Source organism: Arachis hypogaea, chromosome 15 (assembly GCF_003086295.3).
Source record: "Arachis hypogaea cultivar Tifrunner chromosome 15, arahy.Tifrunner.gnm2.J5K5, whole genome shotgun sequence".
NCBI classification, from domain to species: domain Eukaryota; kingdom Viridiplantae; phylum Streptophyta; class Magnoliopsida; order Fabales; family Fabaceae; genus Arachis; species Arachis hypogaea.
In genome coordinates, this window is record NC_092050.1 from 16,673,931 (window position 1) to 16,695,208 (window position 21,278).

General features: G+C 31.7%; 2 protein-coding genes across 6 annotated transcripts; both read left to right on the forward strand.

Annotated features, from left to right (window-relative positions):
• Window positions 1-1,735: 1,735 nt before the first annotated feature.
• Window positions 1,736-4,871, forward strand: LOC112749705 (putative glucose-6-phosphate 1-epimerase). Of its 5 annotated transcripts, none has more exons than XM_072218718.1 (9): window positions 1,757-2,261; window positions 2,348-2,561; window positions 2,644-2,718; window positions 2,823-2,879; window positions 2,967-3,127; window positions 3,216-3,350; window positions 3,427-3,529; window positions 3,663-3,762; window positions 4,442-4,871. In XM_072218718.1, the coding sequence occupies exons 2-9, from the start codon at window positions 2,451-2,453 to the stop codon at window positions 4,609-4,611; spliced, it is 912 nt and encodes a 303-aa protein (XP_072074819.1). In that variant the 5' UTR covers window positions 1,757-2,261; window positions 2,348-2,450; the 3' UTR covers window positions 4,612-4,871. The 5 variants fall into 5 exon arrangements, with proteins under 5 accessions (XP_025653851.1, XP_072074819.1, XP_025653849.1 ...); XM_025798065.2 differs by having other exon boundaries at window positions 1,815-2,261; window positions 2,967-3,130; XM_025798066.3 differs by having other exon boundaries at window positions 1,736-2,561.
• A 5,816-nt stretch (window positions 4,872-10,687) lies between these two features.
• Window positions 10,688-12,905, forward strand: LOC112749707 (ethylene-responsive transcription factor CRF2). Its single transcript, XM_025798068.3, has one exon. The coding sequence runs from the start codon at window positions 11,688-11,690 to the stop codon at window positions 12,663-12,665; it is 978 nt and encodes a 325-aa protein (XP_025653853.1). The 5' UTR covers window positions 10,688-11,687; the 3' UTR covers window positions 12,666-12,905.
• The last annotated feature ends 8,373 nt before the right edge of the window (window positions 12,906-21,278 follow it).

The window sequence follows — 21,278 nt, forward strand, 5'->3', positions numbered from 1 at the left end:
TCCCCTCACTTGCCCATTTGACCAAATCTAAATCTTGTGTCCTATTGCAATTCATTTTCATTCCTTAGGCACCATTTATCGTAGTGTTCTTTTTTTTCTTAACCATATGTCCATATCTAGGGTTGTTCATGATCAGATTCGATTTGCATATCCGCGGTATTTATTCGAATTCGATCCGAAAATTGCGGATATGAATCTGATCCGCAAGACTTTCGCATCGGATCGGATCCGCACACTAGTCGGATCGGCAGTGGTGGAGCTTAGTTCAGACAAGGGGTGGCCATGGCCCCCCCAAACTTTTTATAAAAAACTTAGTAGTACTTTTTCAAAAGATAAAAAATAGTTCACTTGACTTAAATACTTTACTATAATTTAAAGTATCTAATAAGTTCAATAAACAACACTCTCTCTATCTTTAGGTTCAAATATAAAAAATTAGATATCTTTTATTTATTTAATTTAATATTATTTTATATTTTACTATTTATTTAATTTAATTTTTTATATGATAAAAAATAATAGAATATTCAATAAGTATTAATATTATTGTATTTGTATAAATTGATAAAAAAAATTCAATAAATATTATAAATTTTAATATTTGTCCTTCTAACTTCTTCTTTATATATTTTACAGGATATATATTCAAATTTTTATATAAAATAATAATGAAAAATCAAAGAATTGATACATTTTTTAAGAGGAAGGCTAATATTTAAGAAGGAGAACATATAACTTTTACAATATCAACACATGTAGATAGTTCTACTTTAATGAATCACGAAGAAAGTGAGATATAACCTTCAAAAGTTCAAAAAGTTATATCTGATGACTTTAACTTTAACTTTTTGGAACGAGATCTTGAAAAAGGACTTTAAATTTGGCAGTATCACCCAAATCAAAGAGATGAGATTAGACGAACTTATCTTAAATGAGGTCTATATAAAAAAATATTTTGACAATTATTTTTTATTTGGCCCCCCCAAAATTTTGTTTCAAGTTCCGCCACTGCGGATCGGATTGCTAATTTTGTGTTGGTATCCGCATATCCGCGTACCCACAAAAATAAAAAAAAAATAAATAAATAAATATTCTTTTTATATTTTATTTCAACTAATAATTATCATATATGTTTTATTATTTTAATTTATTATTCAAAAAAAGTATGTTTAATATTATTTTAAGAGTAAACATATTTAAAAGAATAGAAAAAATGAATTTTATTGATATTTTTTAAATAAAAATAAACTTTTAAAAATATTTTTGTGTTTTGCGGATATTGGATCCAATCCGATCCGATGATTTTAGTACGGATCGGATCGAAATTTTGGCCATATCCGATCCGATCCGATCCGCGTTCACCCCTATCCATATCTCGGTTACTTACCATAATTTGAATTAAAATATTTTACTTCTAAATTTTAAAAAAATGTCTTTTAAACACAAGTCAACATAAATGACATTTTCCCCCTCTAAGACACAAAGATTCATGGATCAACCCATATGTTATGACTTTTTATTGCATGTCTTACGATCCACCAACTAACTACCCCCTACCTAGATCCTATTCGACCAAAAATGAAAGAAAAAGAAGGCAACCTCGTTTAAGGTTTAATACTCTAAACTATTGGGAGGTTGAAAAGGCATATTCTGATTTGTCACGTAACCCGGGTAGTTAATTCTGGTAATGCAGTCACATGTTCATATTAGAGTCAACTAAAGCCGTTTAAAGTGGAAAAAAGCCTTCAACCCATCTATATTGACCCTGCTTCCTATCTTTTATTAAACCAATTAATTAATAAATCCTTTGGCCTATAACAAATCTTAGTTACCCTAATTTGCTACTAACTGGTCTAAGCAGACCAATGTTTACGACCCCTTCGGTCTATATATGACTGTTTTGCAATTAATTGCAATTCATGAACCCTTCAAAATTTGTCCTTTCTATTAATAATAATAATACGGGAGGGGTGGGGCGCATAGTGTCACCCTAAATTTGATAAATAAAGAAAACAAGACACCATTTTATCTCAAACAGTTTGGTGTTTAGAATTGACTTTCGACTCTGAAAGGCGTTTGATTCACGATTTTTCAATGTCTTGTTCCTATGTTAGACTCTGTCACATAAGTCATAACTGAAATTTAAAGTAACGGTTTGGAGGTGGCGGTGCCTAAAGTTTTATTGCTCTGTTATCTCTCTTTGGACAGGTTAAAACAATTAGAGTTCTGTTTCTGGGTTGTGGATCCGTGTGCTGATTAAGGTAGTTGAGAGTTGGTCGTTTGGGTTTAGTTTTCACAAGAAAGTAATCATAGGAAGCTCATGATTTTTCACCTGCTTCCGTGACAGCTGAACCAATTCCGTCACCTCAGCAAATTAAAGTTGGACAGATCAGAGGTACCACACTTGTTCATATACTTGTTTGGTCCCAAATTGTGTGTGGATTTTGGAGATGAATCAACAAGGAGGAGAAAGTGATGGGAGAGGTGGGGTTGAAGTTAGCAAGGACAGGAATGGAATAGAGCAAGTCATTCTTCGAAACAATCGAGGAGCTTCAGCAAGGGTGCGTGACTCACTCTTATCATTTTCTGTTGATCTTTTAATCTCATGATGATGATTATAAGTGTTATGAGATCTTTCTCCAGGTTAGTTTGCACGGAGGACAGGTTCTTTCATGGAAAACAGAACGGGGTGAAGAGTTATTGTTCACTAGTTCTAAGGTAATTAATCAATTAATTAAATGTTTGTCATTTCAGAAAATTAAAAATTGTTAATTAATCCTCAATGAATTGGTACTGAATTTTCTTCCCTCCTTCCTTTTCAGGCAATATTTAATCCTCCTAAAGCAGTCAGAGGAGGAATTCCAATCTGTTTTCCACAGGTATATATATAAATATAGTAATGAATCTCTATTAATGAATTACATAATACAATCATAGATGTGCTTAATTACTTTTTTTATACCCAGTTTGGAAACCGTGGATCATTAGAGCAACATGGATTTGCGAGGAACAGGATGTGGACCATTGATAAAAATCCTCCACCTCTTCCTAATGAATCCAATGCAAAACCTCATATTGACTTGCTACTCAAACCATCCGAAGATGATCTCAAAATATGGCCACATAGGTAGTAGTAACAATCCATCATTTCTTTAACACTATATATAGAATTATATAGTGAATAGTGAGTGATATTAAGTTATTATTTTGTGCAGCTTTGAGTTTAGGCTAAGGGTGTCACTGGCAGCAGAAGGGTATCTAAGTATAATATCTCGCGTGAGGAATGTGAATAGCAAGCCATTTAGCTTCTCCTTTGCTTACCATACATATTTATCTATCTCTGATATCAGGTACCTAATCTTGTGATTCTGAATATTAATCTTAAATGAGTTGTAATGTTAATATTTGAATGAACATGTTGATCAGTGAAGTGAGAGTGGAAGGGCTGGAAACTCTGGACTACCTTGACAATCTATATCAAAAAGAACGCTTCACAGAACAAGGAGATGCTTTAACATTTGAATCAGAGGTCACATTTTCGTTCACTTCATGAATTCTTGTTATGTGCATCTACCCAGGCCTAAGATTGAATCAGCTTGCTAAGCCTAAGATACTCTCTATTATTATTATTATTTAATTTCTTTTAATTTCCATGTGTTTAGGTGGACCGAGTGTATCTTGATTCTTGTAATACGGTAGCAGTTCTTGATCATGAAAGAAAGCGAACATTTGTAATAAGGAAGGACGGACTTCCAGATGTTGGTAAGATTTATTCATAGATAACATTTGTATTTTTAGGAAAATGAATCCATTTATGTAACCATTTCATACATATTCTGCTTATTTTATATATATAGTTTTGTGTATACCTTACGCTATGATGGCTAGGAAAGTTATAGTGTTTCAAAAAGCGTTATTAAAATTAAAGTAATATTTTTTTTATCATTTAGCTATGTTTTTTAAAAAGCATTGCTAAAAAAATATTATAAAAATATAACTTTAATTTTAGAATAAAATATATTTATTGTCTTTGAAATTTGTCAAAAGTTTTAAAAATACTCTTAAATTTTATTTTGTTTTATTTTTATCCCAAAAATTTTCGATTTGTATAAAAAAAATTAGGATTAATTCAATAATAATGCATTTGGTTTGCTTGTGTTAATAGTTATTCTTGTAAATTTGTTTCTAAATTAGTCCTAAATTTTTTGAAAATTTAGCTGTCAGAAGTATTATTAGTATAAAGCAAAAATTTTTAGGACAAAATTAAAATAAAATAAAACTTAAAAATATTTTAAAATTTTTTAGCAAACTTCAAAGACAAAAAATATACATTATCTTTAATTTTAACAACACTTGTATAGTCATGACTGTAGTCACCTTATAGTTTTACCATTAATTAAAATGTGACGTTAAACATAAATATTGTAATTGTATTGGGTAGTTGTTTGGAATCCATGGGAGAAAAAAGCCAAGGCAGTGGGTGATTTAGGGGATGAAGAGTACAAGCAGATGCTGTGTGTTGATGGCGCAGCAGTTGAAAAACCAATCACCTTGAAGCCCGGTGAAGAATGGACCGGTCGCTTGGAACTCTCAGTTGTCCCTTCTACTTGAACAACACCAAGACAATTAAGCAACCACTAACAGAAAAAGTAAACCCACCTAGCAATCTTTTTGACCAAGTGGTGTAAGTTTGATAAGCATGTAAATAAGAGTGAATCTCATGTCAAGGGTTCATAATAGACAAACTTCCTAAAAGAAGGGCAAGTTATGTGATTAAAATAGAAATGCATATGGTCAAAAGTCAAGACGTCTTTGTAATAGATAAATAAATACAAAAGAAATATAAATAATGTATTCTTTTTTTGGGGTCATTTTTTATTTAATTTTTTTTATGGTTTTCTACAATATCTGATTACTACTTCCGAAAGGCGAAATTCGAATTCCCAACATTTATTTAAATAGACTAGTGAATTAATTACTAGATCAACCTAACATAGTTGGGTCATTTTTCTTTTTGGTAACTAAACAAAAAATAAAAAACAAAGAAAACAAAAAGAAAGAGAAAGAGGAAGGCCCTAAAAACCAGCCGCTAAGTCCTTTGTAAGTAACAATGCCTTATCTTCTGTTGCATCCTATGGTTTTGTTTTTGTCAATATCATATAACGTGTCTTGATCCATCCTTGTAGTTTTTTTTTTTTTTTTGTTTTCTTTTCCCATATTTTGGTGATAGCTTCATTTCTTGTATCACTTGTAAAGTTTTCTTTGTTTTTGGGATGGATTATATAGTAATTTTTTATTTTTGTCATATTTTTTGGCTTTTTGTTCAGATTATATAGAAAGTTTGCAAAGGGCAACGAACATTTGTCCAAAAACAAAAAGAGGGCAAGAAACAGAAAAGTGAGAAAGAGAAAGGGTCTTAAGCCCAAGAAAATCCAAATTGAGCTATTTTTATATGGGCCCAACTTGTGCAATTTGATGGCCCATGAAGAAATAGAGAAAAGAAATTGTAAATAGCTAATCACCAACAAAACATATAATATATATTTTATCCGAAAAAAAAAACATAATATACATATAACCATTTTTATATGGGCCCAACTTGTGCAATTTGATGGCCCATGAAGAAATGGGTCTGCAGATTTTGCGTCGTGGCTGCGGGTCACCACCAGAAACCAAGGCGGCGTCGAGACACTTTCTCGAGTTGTGTTTGTCTGCTGGGAAATTTGGAAAGCTCGAAATAGAGAAGTGTTTGAAGGAAAGAAGACTACAATAAAGGAGATAACTGATGCAGTGATGGGGTACCATTGAGATGAAACTAAGGATTCAGCACATATCCTCATGTTTCGTTCCCTTTCTCCTTAGCCATAGGTTTTATTGTGTCATCTATAGTGGGAATTCCCAATTGCTTTCTGTTTGTCCCTCTTTGGACACTTGTTTTTTTTTTTAAAAAATAAAATTTAACTTACCTTTGGAAAAAAAAAAATTAATTCACTAATCTATTTAAATAAGTATTAGGGTTTAAATCCCGACTTGTACATACATCAACTCATTAGTCAACAATAAACTATTAAATGGAGTTTTGATCGATAACGAATTAATCATTCATCTGTCGGTTTGAAAAATATTATGGACAACAACAAATATATATATATATATATATATATATATATATATATATATATATATATATATATATATATATTTTGCTAATGGTCCTACTAGGCTGGTAGCAAGTTCAACTTAAAATCAGAATGCTATTAAGTTGTAGGGTTGTAGCATAAGCCATAAGATGATGTAGCTGACGCACATGATCATGCAGAATTCAGAAACATGTTTAACTAATCGGCTGCTATAATGGACAATTTATGCCGCCCCTCCCACAATCCACATGCCTATACTCTTTCCCCAAGAACCACCCTCCATCAATCTTATAATATTCATTTTCATTAATTTACTTGGACAGTTTCAACCCTTTGTATAAGCCATTTATAACAACTTCAATTCAAATTACTATTAATTAATAGAAAGATTTTTTACTTAACTGAACAAGAAGTGCAACTAGTTAAATTGTTTAGGAGAATTCCATTCAGTACGCACATCGACCTTGTTGATAACTAAAATACGCTGCTGGATCCAACTTGCATTCACTATAACGAGATGAAATATAAAATCGAGTTATTGGTTCATTAATTAGTTTAAATAAGTGTAGGAGGTTCAAATTTTATGCATACAATAATTCATTAATCAACCATAAAATTTTAAATAAAGCCGATGAATTAATTATTAATATGTTAGACTCAGCCATAAAAAACAAAAACAAATATACAAGTCTACAACAATACCTTCTTATAGAATTTTGGTTTAAAAATTGATTCTAAAATTAAAATTAAATATTTTTATTTTATAATTTTATAATTTTATTTTTTAAATTAAAAAACATTTTAAACAATATAAAAGTGTGACTCTGGTTTAAAAGTTGATACTAAAACTAAAGTTATATTTTGTAATATTTTTTATTTTTATTTTTTAAATTAAAAAAATATTTTAAACAATACAAAAGTGTAACTTAAAGTCATTGTACTCACTATAATAATATACTGGTATTTATATATCCTCTCAATTTCAAACTAAGTACTACAACATCGCTTGGTATCCTCTCAAACAAAATAATTTAATATAAAAATTTATGTATCTACAAATTAAAAATTTAGTCACTAAATTAATTATTATATATTTATATATAAATATATATTATTTAATTAATTTTTAAAATACATTTTATATTTAAAAATGTATTTTATATTGACCACAGACAGACTTAATAAAAGATTCATAGTATAGTAATATGGTTATTTTAATTTACCGTACCTTAGACCTCCACATACATTAAACCGTAACACCCTCCATCACTTTTGATTTAGTGAACTTATTGTCAAATTGCTAATAAGGAATAATTGTTGCTAAATTAAATTAAAGATGACAAATAGCCAATGTAATGGTAGAAAAGTGAGAGAAAATAATAAAAAAAAATGAGAAGAGAAAAAAAAAAGTGGAATTATTTGTATATTGTTTGGATGGAGAGAAAATGAATGAAAAGAAAATAAAATTTTTTTTTGTTTAAATTAAAAAAAAATTTATAATCGTATAAAATTATATTAATACCCTTATCTATATTATACGTAAATTATAATTTATTAATAATAAGAAATAAATGTGTAATTTTATTAATATTTCATACATTTCTCTTCATTTTTATTTCATCTTTTGAGGTGAAAATATTTTAGTGAATTTCACGTTAATTTTTTCTTTTTACTTTATTTTTTCTTTTCACCCAAACAACAAAAAAAAATTATTTTTTTTATCCATTTTCTCTTTTTCTATTTTCTTTTCTTTCAAATTCGACCATTCAAACAATGGGTTAAAAAATAACTTTCCATGGAAAACGGTACGGTGAGTCGGTGATCTATGGCAAATTAAATTTTTCTACTGGCTAGTGCAGATGATACATTTTACCTGAGACATCAAGTGTACTGTACTCTCTAATTTCATTATTTTTTGTTAAACACAACTGCAAGCACTTGAATTCTTATTGTCCCTACAAAGAAAAAAAAAATCTGAGAAAACAGTGATGGGCGACTCGTTTCGCCAGATGTGTACACGAATCTTATATACATGTTGAAGTGGACATTTCTGACAAAACCAGAAAACCACGTCATTTTATTAGCATAATATTCAGTAATTAAGGTTGATGTTATTATTAGATATTGGTAACATGATTTAATTTTCATTACTTTGTTAGGGTTAAATAGTAAATGTGAATAGTATAAAAAAGATGTTGTTTATTATGTTTAATTTTTACTTTACATGATACAAATATAAAAAGTGAAGTTCATACTTTTTTCTTTCACCTTTTAGATAAATTAGACATCAATTTTTTAAACACCATAGAACTCTCTTATAAAAAATTCTTCTCACATCGAAAAAAAAAATAAAAATAAAAAATTTATAAGATAAAATACTCAATATTATATATACTAATTTCAATTCTTCCATAATTCATTTATCATTTGCATGCATCATGCTTTCTTGAGACATATATTACATGCAAACATGGATTTCTTTGTGAACCCTTTTTCCTTACACCAGGGTATGGACCTCGTGATCATGTTTCTGTGCCCCATACACAACTTTTAATTCCTTTGTGATATACTTCGTGTTTGAACCAACTTATGCTTTTATTTCCATCTATATATGTATTTTGATGCTCCATGTTTGCTATAAATTGTTACTAATGTTTTCTCTGTCCAATTATATATAATAATCTTGGTTTGAGATATATAAACACATAAACCAAGAAATTATTTAAATTGCATAAATATTATTAATATAGAAATAAATGATATTATTTTTAGAAAATTATTATCCCACGAGATTTTTTTGAAATATCCGTACAAGATTTGAAGGGAGCTGCAGGGTGTAGCTGTAGCTGAGCTCAATAATCCGTGACTAGCTACTCTTGTTCCCTCTGATCTTCTTTTTGTTTATTTCCTTCCCATATATTGCTATCAAATGCCAAAAAGTTCTGCAAATTACTGCGCTATTATGCCGCTATATACGTACAAATTAAAGGTAACTATATTTATGCGGTAACATGTCATAGTCATTTACCTAATAGTTAACCTTTTTTTTATTCGTTTTTCAAATTTGACACCTATGTCTATATCACATAGAGTGTGTGTGTGTGTACGACATTATTTTAATTTGAGGTGGGGAATGAAAAAAATATTTATAGGACGTGTCTATGCATGCACCAAATATATCTGATAAATGGCAAAAGAAATTTAAAATTGCAAAAACAAAGGATAGTAAGATGATGGTACATGAATAACTAATTCATGGTACAATTTTTCGTGTGAAATGGTTGAAAAAACGAATCCCGGTGCTTGTTTATGTGGGTGTTGTTGCTGTCTCGGACATTATTATGATAGTGTAATGATAATAGCTCAAAACAAAGCATATAGTGCTTGTTTTGACTTGTATAATAAAGATACACACGAGTGCGGTTATTTACCTAAATGACAAGTACCATAACTTGTATGTATTTTGTGGCTCAATGCAATGAAATTTACGCCTAGAAGACCATGCTATTGCTAATATATATATATATAATTAACTTCTTCTTAGCTTCTATTTCTAACGGTATAATACTCAGTACTAACGAAGTACTAGAAATACATATAAAAGAGCAATAATGATGTTCTAGTGTTGAATTAATAAATTAATTGTGGCCCATTCTTCCATGCATGTACAAATTTGACTCCAAAACTGGGAACCCCAAGCAATGTGCGTGTGTGTGTTAGTGGTTAATATGTTTATGCATACGACCATGTCGTACTCTTTGAAAAATTGTCGAGCCTTGTGTATTTCCCTTATTATTATTGTGATTTTTTTATATATATATCTCATTGATTCACCTCTCATCAGTGGTAGCCAGCAGTTTCCGAAATATCAGAAAGCTACCAAGTAAAATAATAATTCTATGTATTAATTAATGTTTTTTCTGTCCTTCTTTTTAATTCCAACTGTGTAACATATATAATCCCCGAATTCAATTTCAGTTGGTACACTATTTAAGTATTAAACCAGTTCTACCAACCATGCACTGTACACAATCACAATATGTGTTTAATTTGCCCATATCTCTAGATTCACATGAGGGGTGTAAGTGTATAAGGCATAGCATTACCATAATAATAATAATAATAATAACGAAAGATAGATGGCCTGCTGTCACAATCTTTTAATTTACTAATTAGTAACAGTAACACACGTAATATGTCTTAGGATGGAGCCTATATATAAAAGAAGAAAAAAAAGCAAGGTTTCTTTAGAAAAGTAGCCAATGCTAAGTACAAAAAAGAGTAAGAAATGACTATACAAATGAATGGCGCCAATTTCAAGATTGCGTTGGCACGTTGCTTAACTTGGGTAAACTAAATTAAAACCCATTAAGCTGGACGCTGACATAACTGTGTCTATGTTCCTTGGTGGTAAATTGCATATTGTAACGGCCTCTTTCATTTCAATAAAACACACACACAAAGCACGGTTAAAATACTCGTAGTACTTGGATACAACTTTCTAGTACCAGCAATAATAACAATGATTAAGCGTTATTAGAGATGTAATTTAATGGGCATGCACTCGAGTTTTTACTTTTTAATTTTAATTTCAGTTACTATAAAGTATGGACTATGGAGTGATGAGTAGATTATCTTTTGAGTCAAAGGAGGACTGAAAGGATTCCAAGTGTCTGAGGTCACGTGAGAGGACTGGCCTTTTGTCCCACCCCACGTGTCGTTATTTTATTAAGCTAATACGTGCTGCTTTTGTGAGACCTTTGCCGCTTCACCGGAGCAGGAATTGAATTAATGCTTGATTTGCAGAGATAAGAATAAAGAATTAGTGATTGAAGTGTTTAGTGAATAGGTCTGTTAGGATGCTATAAAATAGGTTTCCGTTAAGCAAAGGAAGCAGTACTTGGTCCTCTCTACTTACAGTTGAGAACCTTTTTTTGGTCTATTTTGATTTTGTGCGTGGTAGTAAGTACTAGTCCAGAAGCAGTGACTGAAAAGATCTAATTTCCGTTAAGCTATCACTTCACCGCCAAAGATAGAATGTACGGTGATTAGCAGTCGCAGAGACAGGGCAGGCCTTCATTTGGGGCAAACCTCCTTTATCTTTTCTGGTAAAGGTACTGTTGATATTCATACATACCTCTCCCTTTATTTTTATTATTTTATATTTCTTTTTCAGAAAATTCGTGCCTCTCTTTTAGCCCCACACAGGCTAATGCTATTGCTATATAGCGCCTCTCACTCACTTTTTTCGTACCTTGTGTCCCCTCATTCACTCACTCACACTGCTTCCATTCCATTACCATAACGTAACTCCCCTCTTCATATTATTATTAATCACTTGCCTTATTTAATACCTTCCTCTGCCACAGCCACTATTACTAATTCACTCATCAACCTTATATTACTTACTACTTATTACTCTCGTTGCTTCCTGTCTTGTCCCAAACGAATATCTTCTTTTGCGCTCCTATCTATATATCTCACCGTTTTCCCTTTCAACATCAATGCTATTGCTATCTCTAAGAATCTGATACACAAAAACACAACATGCCTGCGCCTCCTCCTAACTACACTCACCACCGCACCAAACTCGTCAGGATAACAGTTACTGACGCTGATGCCACCGACTCCTCCAGCGACGAAGCACAGCTCTCATCCTCCACGCGCCACCACCGACACAGAAAGCTCGTCAACGAGATTCTTATCGAGCCCTGTCAAGTGCCTTCCCGGAAGAGAACCAAGAAGTCATCAGCAAGTACCTCCGCCGCCAAGCCCAGAGCTCCGGCCATTCGCCGCCAAATCTCCGGCAGGAAGTTCCGGGGGGTGAGGCAGAGGCCATGGGGGAAATGGGCGGCGGAGATAAGAGACCCTTCACGGCGCGTGAGGTTATGGTTAGGTACCTACGACACCGCGGAGGAAGCTGCCATGGTGTACGACAACGCGGCCATTAAACTGCGTGGACCCGACGCGCTCACCAATTTCATAACGCCGCCACCAACCGCAACGCTGGACAGTAATAATAATAATGAAAATAAAACGGCAGCACCAACGGTTTTGGTAAACGGTTACAGTTCCGGCGATGAGGAGTCTCAAAGCACCAACAACAATCACAGTCAGAGTCACAATCTGTTCTCTCCAACTTCGGTGCTTCATCATCATCATCATCATCATAATCAGTGTTGTTATTCCTTATCGGAGGAAGGTGAATCCGCCGTAACGGGCAAAGAGGATGAATATTCGAGCGTGTCAGAGAATAATAAGGTCAAATCTGAGGAAGACGATTCATCATTCCTTCACATTCCGAGTGATGTGCTCTTTGATTTTCAAGTCTCTTCTTCGCCGTTGGTGGTGCCAGATGTTTTTGAAGAAAGCTTGCTCTTCGCCGATGATTGCGGCGGCGGTGGCGGCGGTTTCCTCACTTCTTGTGAGGACTTTGATTTCGGCTTCAAAAACTGGCACAGAGAGGATGACTTCTTCCAAGATATAACTGATTTATTCCCTTCAGATCCGCTTCTTGCTCTTTGATTTTAATTAGTGGCTTCGTTTAAGTTAATACTACTTAATTAGTACTTATATTATTACTTAATATAGCATATTAGCGTGATTTTGCGTCATTCTGTTGCCAAAAACTGGCAAATTTTGTATCGGCGGGAAATAACTACTGTAATCACTAATCCTTTTTGTCTTTTTTCTTTTTTTTGGTTGTGTTCTACTGCTTGTAAGTTGTGACAGTTAAGTAATGAATATATTTAATTAGTTCACGAATCGACGTTTAACAGATGGATGATCCTTGAGTCTTGTTACTGCAAATCCGCAATTGTCTTAAACTCTTAATACACTTTACTTATATTGCTACTTTGTTAGTGTTTAATTTAATCAATTTATTTTAAGCATGGGACTAATTTTGTCCCAATGTTTCCGTTGCTAACCTTTGAACTCTAGTATGTAGTTGTTTATTCTGTACATTATGTGAATTATAAAATAGTTATTTCGAAGAATTAAACACATTTATTGTGTTTATATTCCATTTGATAGTTATGGAAAAAAGTGATTATCGTAAAAATGTTAGTAAGTTATAGTGCTTAACAGTTAACAGTTCATTTAGCGTGAGAGTTTAAGCCAAATGTAGTTCGTCGCTTTTGAAGAGCACGCGTTACAGTGATAGACACAATTATATATTATGGTGATAGGAGGGTCCTTCAAATCAGGGTAATAACCCCACAAATGTTTCCTATTTCAAAACTATTTCATGTAATTCATCACTCACATGCATACATACATCGATTTATAACAACTAACAAGGGTAATGATGAGGTAGAACTTTCTAAACTTACATTATATTTAATTTTTAATTAGGTAGGTTTTAATAAGAAAATGCTTCATTTGATTACGGTCATTATATAAATATTATTAAAATTAAAGTTATTTTTTAATATATTTTAATAATATTTTTTCTATTTTAAATTAAAATCTTCATTGTCTCTCCCTGTTTTTTCACATATAATTTAACAAGGGTAATGAGGTAAAATTTTCTAAACTTTCACGGTTTATTTACTTCTAGATCGCACTAAATTAACTTTATTTTATTTTCTTTCGCTGATAACTAATAAGCAATTACCGTTAATATTTCTTAGATAGATAACTTTTCTTTTCTTTTTCACATAACTCATGAACATGTCAACGAACATACTATTCTATTACCTTTTGAAATATGTGCGAATATTTTTGTCATTTATAAGGCAATCGAATTTAAATATCATTAAGTTTTTGAATCTTGATAGAATTTTAGGATTTAGAATTTTAGGGTAGGGTTTAGAATTTTAGGGTGCGGGTAGGGTTAGGATTGAGAGATTCTCAACTCGCGAATAGAGTAGGGTAGAGTTTTAATAAAATTTTCAATCCGCGGGTAGGGTTAGGGTAGGGTCCAAACCCTACTCTACCCATTGCCAGCCCTACTTCAGACTGCTTTTGTTCACACTGAGAGAGAGAGGGACACAAAAATATAAAATCGTATTTGACAGGGAAGATGAGACAATGTATCTAGAGACACTGGATTAGTGTATTTTGTGTCTATTCTGACATACAGAAAAGACACAAAGACACTAACAAGAGACACAATTTATTTTTTATTTTTTTATTATTCTTGTTAATTTTTCATAATTATATTTTTTTATTATTATATTTTTCATCTCAAATTTTTTAATGAAAAAAATGTGAATAAATTAAGTTTTTATAATTTATTCTAGTTAATCACCAAATAGAATACAAAAATATAAAATTTTGTATCTCTGTCCCTTATGTCTTATTCTCAGTATCTTCTCCCATCATATTCTAAAAAATAAATGCAGCCTAATAGTCATATGTTATGTACATAACATATTTTGTGATTTATTAAAGTTAAATAACATCGTTTTATTAATTATTTAGCGTCAAAACTAAAGTAATATTGTTTTATTTAGTTCAAGTGAAAAGATATCTGTCAAATTATTCTCGATGTAATGAGTAATTCAACGGAAAGAAAATGTGATAAATAATAACTAAAATTTAATAAAAAAGATCGATAATGTTAGAGAGATAAAAAATAATCTATCAAACAATCTAAACTTATTTTATTTAGCATTTATTTATTGTATGATGCATTAAATAAAGTTAAAAGTAATGAATTTTGACAGCTTTTTGTTAATATTATTTTATTACCAAATATTTTTAAAATAGTATATTGAAATTGAATAAAAAAAAAAGCATTATACTTTTTATCTAATTTCTTTATATAAGGACTCACTCAACCTAATTTATCCACACCATAGTTCAAAAATTGAATCGAAGAAAATTACTTAATATTCTACCAAATTTTTCGATACAAGAGAGGGACTTCGGATTCACTCAATCTCACTTGTCCATATTATAGTTTTATCATGAAACTAACAAATATTTTGGCACTCCTTTGATTTTTCTGTGACGGCTACAATAATTTAGAAGGTATTTATAACTTTTTATTAGGTCAAAATAAATTCTAAGTCCACTAATATAAAATCCAATCTAATATCTAAATTAGAAAAAACTAAAATATATGGAATTAAATTGAATAGTTTAATATTTAAAAATATAAATTAATAATTATTAAATAATATTTAAACTATTCATATCACGAACATTTAAAATATGTATTAGAATAAAAAATTTTACGGTATAACTAGAGTTTTAAACATTTTTCGATGAAACGGCCAATCTTAAAAATTATTTTGAGGTTTAACTCAAATAACATTGAAATGAATTCATATATATTTTTAAAATTCTTATTCAGCAAAAGTGGCAGCAATTTAATGCAAACTTACTAATTTGGGTTTGCATGTTGGATTTAGATTGGATAAATCTTGCTGGCATGCAGGTAAAAGTCTGGTCTAGTGTACATACAATAAATGTGTTAAAATATTCAGCTTTTTTTTTTTCAAAAGAAAAAATACAATTTATTGTGTGTTTATTACTTTATTTACATAATTTATTCGGGAGATTGATTTTCACAAGTTATTGATAAATAAATAATAACTTTCTTTGTAAAAAAAAAAAAAACCCCCTCTAACCTGTCTTTTATGAACTATCCATAAAGAAGTTAATTTGACTGTTAAAAAGGAGGAGGGGAAATTATGGGTACAAATAATGCAAAATTAGTCAATTTGGTCTAGAATTCAAAGATAGAAAGTCAACCCTTAAGTTGTTTTGTGGCATTGTTTGTTTCTAATGCCGAAAGCAAATAGAGGAAAGGAAGAGGCCAAGGCTTTCGGCCCCCATCAAAAGCCAAAACTAAAGATAGATTACCAGTAGACTTCTTTCCAATTTAGATTTTCTGTTTAGGCCAAATTGAGGCCTGTTTCCCAACTACTCAAAATAAGAGCAAAAGAAAAAGAAGAGAGGAACTTTGAGGTGCCAAGTGGCAGGTAAAATTGGAATTGAGGTTGAGGTTGAAGGGTAGAAGGCAACATGAAAATGCGTTTCGGCCTTTGGGTTTAACCCAATTTCTGACACAATAACAGAAGATAGGGTGCAAGTGGCACCACTATACTTGGACACTTTTCTTGTCACCACTCACCACTCACCACTCACCCTCCTCAACATCATAAAAGCACAAATTCGTACCCATTTCAATTCCGCCGTTACGCATGTCACATCCGTTACCTTTCTCCGTTTTTCTTTTTTTAAAAACACACTGGCGGTGACGATACATTTGATATTATTGTAAGCTTTTATTACTAATTATTGACACTAACTATTTGTGACTTGTGTATTGAATTTGTACCCTTTTTGTTTATTTATCTCATTTTGAAAATGAACGGAACGAAGGTCTACGGTCAATGAAAAAAGCAACATACAGACAGGGAATATTTGATATCATCATGATATATATGTATATAGTAAGCATCAAAAGCTCATCAAACCCATGAAGATTACAATTTGTCACTTCCAAAAAAGTAAAAAGTTCAATAATAACACAATTAGCCGTTTTTCCTCCAACATTTCTCATCTGCGTACTACTTAGTACTTCTAAATCATCTTGATTAAGAAACATTGCCTCCCTTTTTATTAACTATACAAAAAAATGTAAATTAATTGTCTAGTAGTATTATCAGGATATATATTGTCAGTGTTATACAATTTTAGCGGTTTGAGAATTATGATGTATAAATTTGTCAGAGTGCCTTAGATTAGATGTTGAATGCAATGCGGCACGTAAAAATATAATATATATTTTTTTGAAAAAATAGCTATTATATATCTGCCAAGAAAATTAATCCAGGGGGAGAGAACCTATGTTTCGTAACGGTAGATATAGCTCTTGTGCCTATCATGGTACGCTAGGTGGTGCTGCCAATATTATATATTATAATATTATATACAAATAAAAACAATATTGCAGGATGCAGAGCGAAAAATATATTTGTCTTATACGTTGTATTCTCCATATACTCCATACTAGCAAGTAGCAAGTCAGAAAAGGCTTATTGTAGTTGATCTCCATGGACCATGTATATCATGCAAAAAAATGTAACCAAATAAAGTTGAAATAATAATAATAATATCTTATCGCTTAAGAAATAATCAAAATGATCGACAAACATGCTCTTCATTGATACTAATAGACGTGCATGCGTCTCTTTCCTTGTTTTAAAAGACGCATCTATGTCTGTGTAGCATGACACTAGTTCAGTACTAGCTACTTCACAGAGAGAGTCATGTGCAATGAATAATTAATGATCCACTTGAATGAATGAAAGGCAAATCATGCATATGTGTGAGTGTGTGTGATCAATGGGGACGTTAGGCCACAGAGACAGAGGTGTCGTTGTCTGCTAGATTAAGTGATTAACCATGCATCCAATGTTTTATATATTTGAGAAAAAGGCCTGGCCTGCTTATGATGTTGGCATTTTCTACAACTGGGATTTTTCACACACTCATAACCATAATTAACCTAGCCCACTTGGGCCCTTCTTGGGCTTCTACCTTATCTGGTCCCCTACCCTCATCCCCCTATGCACTTTCCATCGTTATATCATGAAGTATGAACTAATGCTGCCTATTATCAAAATTTCGTCAAATATTTTAAATTATTTATATTATTTTTACATGAAGAAAAATTCACATAATTAGACATCATCGTTTATTTATGTATTAAATAGTATAGAGAAAAATCTAATAGATCCATACTCATAATCCTGTTGAATTGGCTGAATTCCAAATAATAAATTTGGTATACCAATAATTCATTTTTTTTAGAAGAAAATTGAGACAAGAGTATAATAATGTCCCATGAAGAATACTAATTGCTTTGAATTTGATGAGGTAATTTGGTCTTTCAAGAAACACAAGGTTGCGGTTGCTGAAGCAGATAAACATAAGAAGACAGAGAGGAAGAAAACCGAAAAATGCCAAGAGACGGTTACACGTATGGATTGAGAATCAGAGAGGATCTTTGCTATAGTTCTTTCGGGCCCAAGAGATTGAATCCCAGCCGTTCATGTAACCATCAACACAAGAGGTTGTTCTCTGGTTTAGCGCAAATGTGTAACATGGTGGCTTGCTTGGTCCCCAACGACACGTCTTATCCAGCCAATCAATATTGTTTTGTTTCATCCACAAGATTGTGACTGCGGTCCCACCTATTAATTTCAATGTTCTATACGGTAGTATTTGTTTCTACTAACTGAGATTGGAGATTGGAATTGTTGTAGGGATTAAAATTTCGGAAACTCAACACTAAATTTTAATAATATTTTTATTTAATTTTTTAAATTTTAAATTTATTTTTTAATTTTTATATTTATTTTAAACCAAACATAACTTAATCCATGATATTTTATATTAAATATGATACAAAAGTTTAATATGTATTTGTATAATATGTATATTGCATATCGCATAAATGAATTATCTTATTTTTTGTTTTATTTTTTTTTGGTTTCCCACGGTATCCCCCAACCCGGCAGGTCAAGGACTAATCCGTCGCGGTACTGAGCTCCATTTAAGGGTTTGCCGCTGGCCAATGGGTTGCTGCATGCACAAGGCGGGATTCGAACCCCCGACACTTGCTTAAGCGGACTAGTGAGCTAACCACTAGACCAACCCAACTTGGTTTTATTTTTTGTTTTATTGATGAGCCGCATCATGTTCTGGGCCAGAGCAATGTTGGGCTTATCCATTGGAAGCTGGAGCCCGATTTAAAGTTGGAGTCCCCTACTGACTAGAGAGTTACATAACGCTGCTCATTTTGGCAGAGCAGCACAGACTGCCACTATGAAAACTCCGTTCATTTATTTATTGCAATTTTAAATTACCTACGTCGGCCGTTATTACTTTTATTTATATTTTGTGAATTAATTACTAGATAATATTAGATCATTTCTCATTAAAAATATCTTTATACACATAATTAAAAATTATTAAATTATTTAACATATTTAATTAAATTATTTCATATAATATATATTTATTCATATTTCAGTTATTACCTTCATATAAACTTCTGTATTTAATGCCGTGACTCCTCATGTGATTTTATTATTTTTCATTTATGATTACTTTGCCTATTTGCGGTTCATAGTCATTTATTGTCAAAGCACTTGTTCAATTTTTTTCCCTTGCTAAAGTTCATCCAAATTTCGTGGTGCAATGCTTGGGTTTACGAATTTTATAAATACATTGGGCCTCCTAGATGGGAGATGGACCTAAAAAAACGTTTCAACCTTAATAAGATATGACTAATTAGTAATTACTAGCATCTCGCCCCGATAATAATATATAATAATAATAAAGAAATGAGTATTCATTTCGATACATACGAGTACAACATAAAATATTTCTATAAAATTATCTCATAACGTATTATTGATGGATGATGGAAAGGTATATTTTTGTTAAAATATTCAAAATGATATTCCAACATAGTATTCATAGATGTGCATGCATGGCATGGCTATAATTGAACTTCAATTAAAGCACGAATATCTTTCAATTTGTTATAATTCAGTAGTTGTTTTATGTAACAGTGATTTTAAGCTTTTGGCTTGCCTCGCAATGTTTGCCAACGGAGCAGATGAAATAATAGTCACCACAATTGTTTAACGTCAAAGTGGTGTTTCCCATGAAGTATTGAGCTAGAGTATTTTTCATCGAGCAATGATCGTAGTCCTCTTTCTCAACCTGCACCACTGTGTTCAACCCAGGTTTGTAATTGAACACTACAAGTTTTATTAGTTAGTTCTTCAGTAAATTTAATTTCCATAAGTATATAGTAGCTAAAAAATAGAAATACAATAGATATTACGCACAAAGTTTGTCACCAACACAAAATTTTCTCTTCTTGGCCCAGTCGTTGTAGAAACCAGTGTATTTAGGCAGAATCCAACCCAAATTGTCTCCTACAATGTGCACCGTCTTGTGTGAACTCACGGAAACAATGCACCCAATCATGACAAGCATGAAGAAACTAAGGTACAATTTGGAACTCATTTTCTTTCAAATTTAAAACTTCGTATTGTATTTGTGTTTTTGTTTCTTTGATCAACGCTTGGTGTATGAACGATCCAAGGTGGGGTTGTATGGTACCTTTTAATAGTTGCAGTAACTAGCTAAAATTGGCTTCATTACGACTATTTTTGGCCAAGTTAAAAAACTAAATTATGATAACATCAGTAACATAAATTTGTTTGAGATGAGTTTTCTATCTAATTTCTGTTTGAATTAGGTGACGAGAAAGGAGCTTGCCAATGATGTTAGCATATTTACATTTCATTGGATAAAAATAATATCAATATCAACAGCTTTTCATGAGTTAAACAAGTTGGTTTGGTAGATTAAAAACACGATGAGTGAAGGTGAGAGCAAGAGCGAGGGTTTGAGCGCGTAATAACCTAGGTCATGCCGTCGAAAGAGATAAAGAGTGTAAGATTTTTTATTTTTAAAAATTAAATAATAAATTATTTAATGATTTATTTTATTTATTCAATAATATATTTTTAAAGATTTTTATATTAATTGAGTACTTTTTTATTATTAATTAAAAGCTTTAATAATCGAAAAATAATGAGAATTTTATATTCTTTAATTTGAATATTTAGATTTTTTTGTTTTATGAATAAAAAAATTAGTTTAATTATCTCTAATATTGAATTAGAATATTTATTTAAAAATAATTTTTAAGTTGATAATTAAATAATATTTTTATAGATATTATTATTAAATTAAATTTATTTTTTAATTAATATTCTACCTAAACCCTAATTCCCAAATCAAAATTCTAATTGACACTAACCCTAACCTAACACTCATCCTCACTCCCTTATCATCAATACCGCCATCCACCTCAAAGCCTTCATCACACACACACACAGAGCTTTTCCTCACTCATAAAAGAAAGAGAGAACGGAGAGTGCAGAGAAAGGAGAAGGGAGATCGCATCCAGCTCGTGTCGTGTTCTGCTCCGTCCAGCCTGAAACATCGCCGCCCCGCCGCGTCCAGCTCGCCGTTCCGTTGTGGAACCCTAACCTAACCCGCATGCACCGTTGCTGAAAATGGAGGGGAAGGACGCGCGAGAGGGAGCCGCGTCGCTGGGTTGACATCGTTGAGCTTCCACGGCCGCTGCCG

Excerpts from the sequence above, each read along its gene's own strand:
- LOC112749705 (XM_025798064.2), top strand. The coding sequence starts at position 2,451 with ATGAATCAACAAGGAGGAGAAAGTGATGGGAGAGGTGGGGTTGAAGTT. Across the intron at positions 3,131-3,215 it reads AAAATATGGCCACATAGGTA|CTTTGAGTTTAGGCTAAGGG; the intron begins GTAGTAACAATC and ends TATTTTGTGCAG. Across the intron at positions 3,530-3,662 it reads CTTTAACATTTGAATCAGAG|GTGGACCGAGTGTATCTTGA; the intron begins GTCACATTTTCG and ends CCATGTGTTTAG.
- LOC112749707 (XM_025798068.3), top strand. The coding sequence starts at position 11,688 with ATGCCTGCGCCTCCTCCTAACTACACTCACCACCGCACCAAACTCGTC.